We start from the raw sequence: 665 nt of genomic DNA, 5'->3' as shown, positions 1-665 counted from the left end.
TACTGACCCAGAATCAGCACTTCCCTAACAGGGCTGAAATAGAGGGATATGAGGGATGTCTAAAAAGCATGATCTGTTTGGTATTTTGAGCAAAACCATCATAGACAGGTTTTTTATATATTTTCATATGTCTAAGATCCATAATATATGCCTAAAAATAGCATGATAGGAGATCTTAAGTTACTTTCCACCACTGCTCAGGGGGAATTGATGTCTACCATTTGGAGGGTCAATGGTCCGATCATCATCCCTAGAAACGTGTTGGAAATGCAAGATACGCCAAAATTGCTCCTGCAGTAGACATGTAACAACATTTTAACCGATTTGATGCAGAAAGTGCACTCTCTGGTCACCCTTGAATGCAGTGCTGCTGTGTGTGTTTCAGGTGGGTGGAGTGTGTGGGGGCAGTGGAGACGGTGCAGCAGCGAGTGCGGAGGCGGGATTCAAACCCGGGCCCGGGCCTGTCAGTCAACAGCAGAGGAGTCGTACCTGTGTGAGGGGGTGCTGGAAGAGGGCCGTCCCTGCAACGCTCAGCCCTGCAGCGGTGAGACCCCCATCCTGTGTGTGTGTGTGTGTGTGTGTGTGTGTGTGTGTGTGTGTGTGTGTGTGTGTGTGTGTGTGTGTGTGTGTGTGTGTGTGTGTGTGTGTGTGTGTGTGTGTGTGAG

At 49.0% G+C, this 665-nt stretch overlaps 1 protein-coding gene across 1 annotated transcript in view; it reads left to right on the top strand.

The window, feature by feature from the left end:
* Window positions 1–327: 327 nt before the first annotated feature.
* LOC104941803 (brain-specific angiogenesis inhibitor 1-like) overlaps window positions 328–665 on the top strand; it is a gene marked incomplete at its 3' end in the record, with an annotated part of 5,168 nt that continues 4,830 nt past the window's right edge. The window contains exon 1 of the mRNA XM_010766941.1: window positions 328–544. Within this exon, the coding sequence (XP_010765243.1) occupies window positions 328–544 (217 nt within the window). The remainder of the gene's footprint in view (window positions 545–665) is intronic.

This window comes from Notothenia coriiceps, unplaced genomic scaffold (genome assembly GCF_000735185.1).
Source record: "Notothenia coriiceps isolate Sejong01 unplaced genomic scaffold, NC01 NC01_scaffold00003930, whole genome shotgun sequence".
NCBI lineage: Eukaryota > Metazoa > Chordata > Actinopteri > Perciformes > Nototheniidae > Notothenia > Notothenia coriiceps.
Note: the sequence above shows the minus strand (reverse complement) of the source record. Positions and strands in the feature narration are given on the sequence as shown.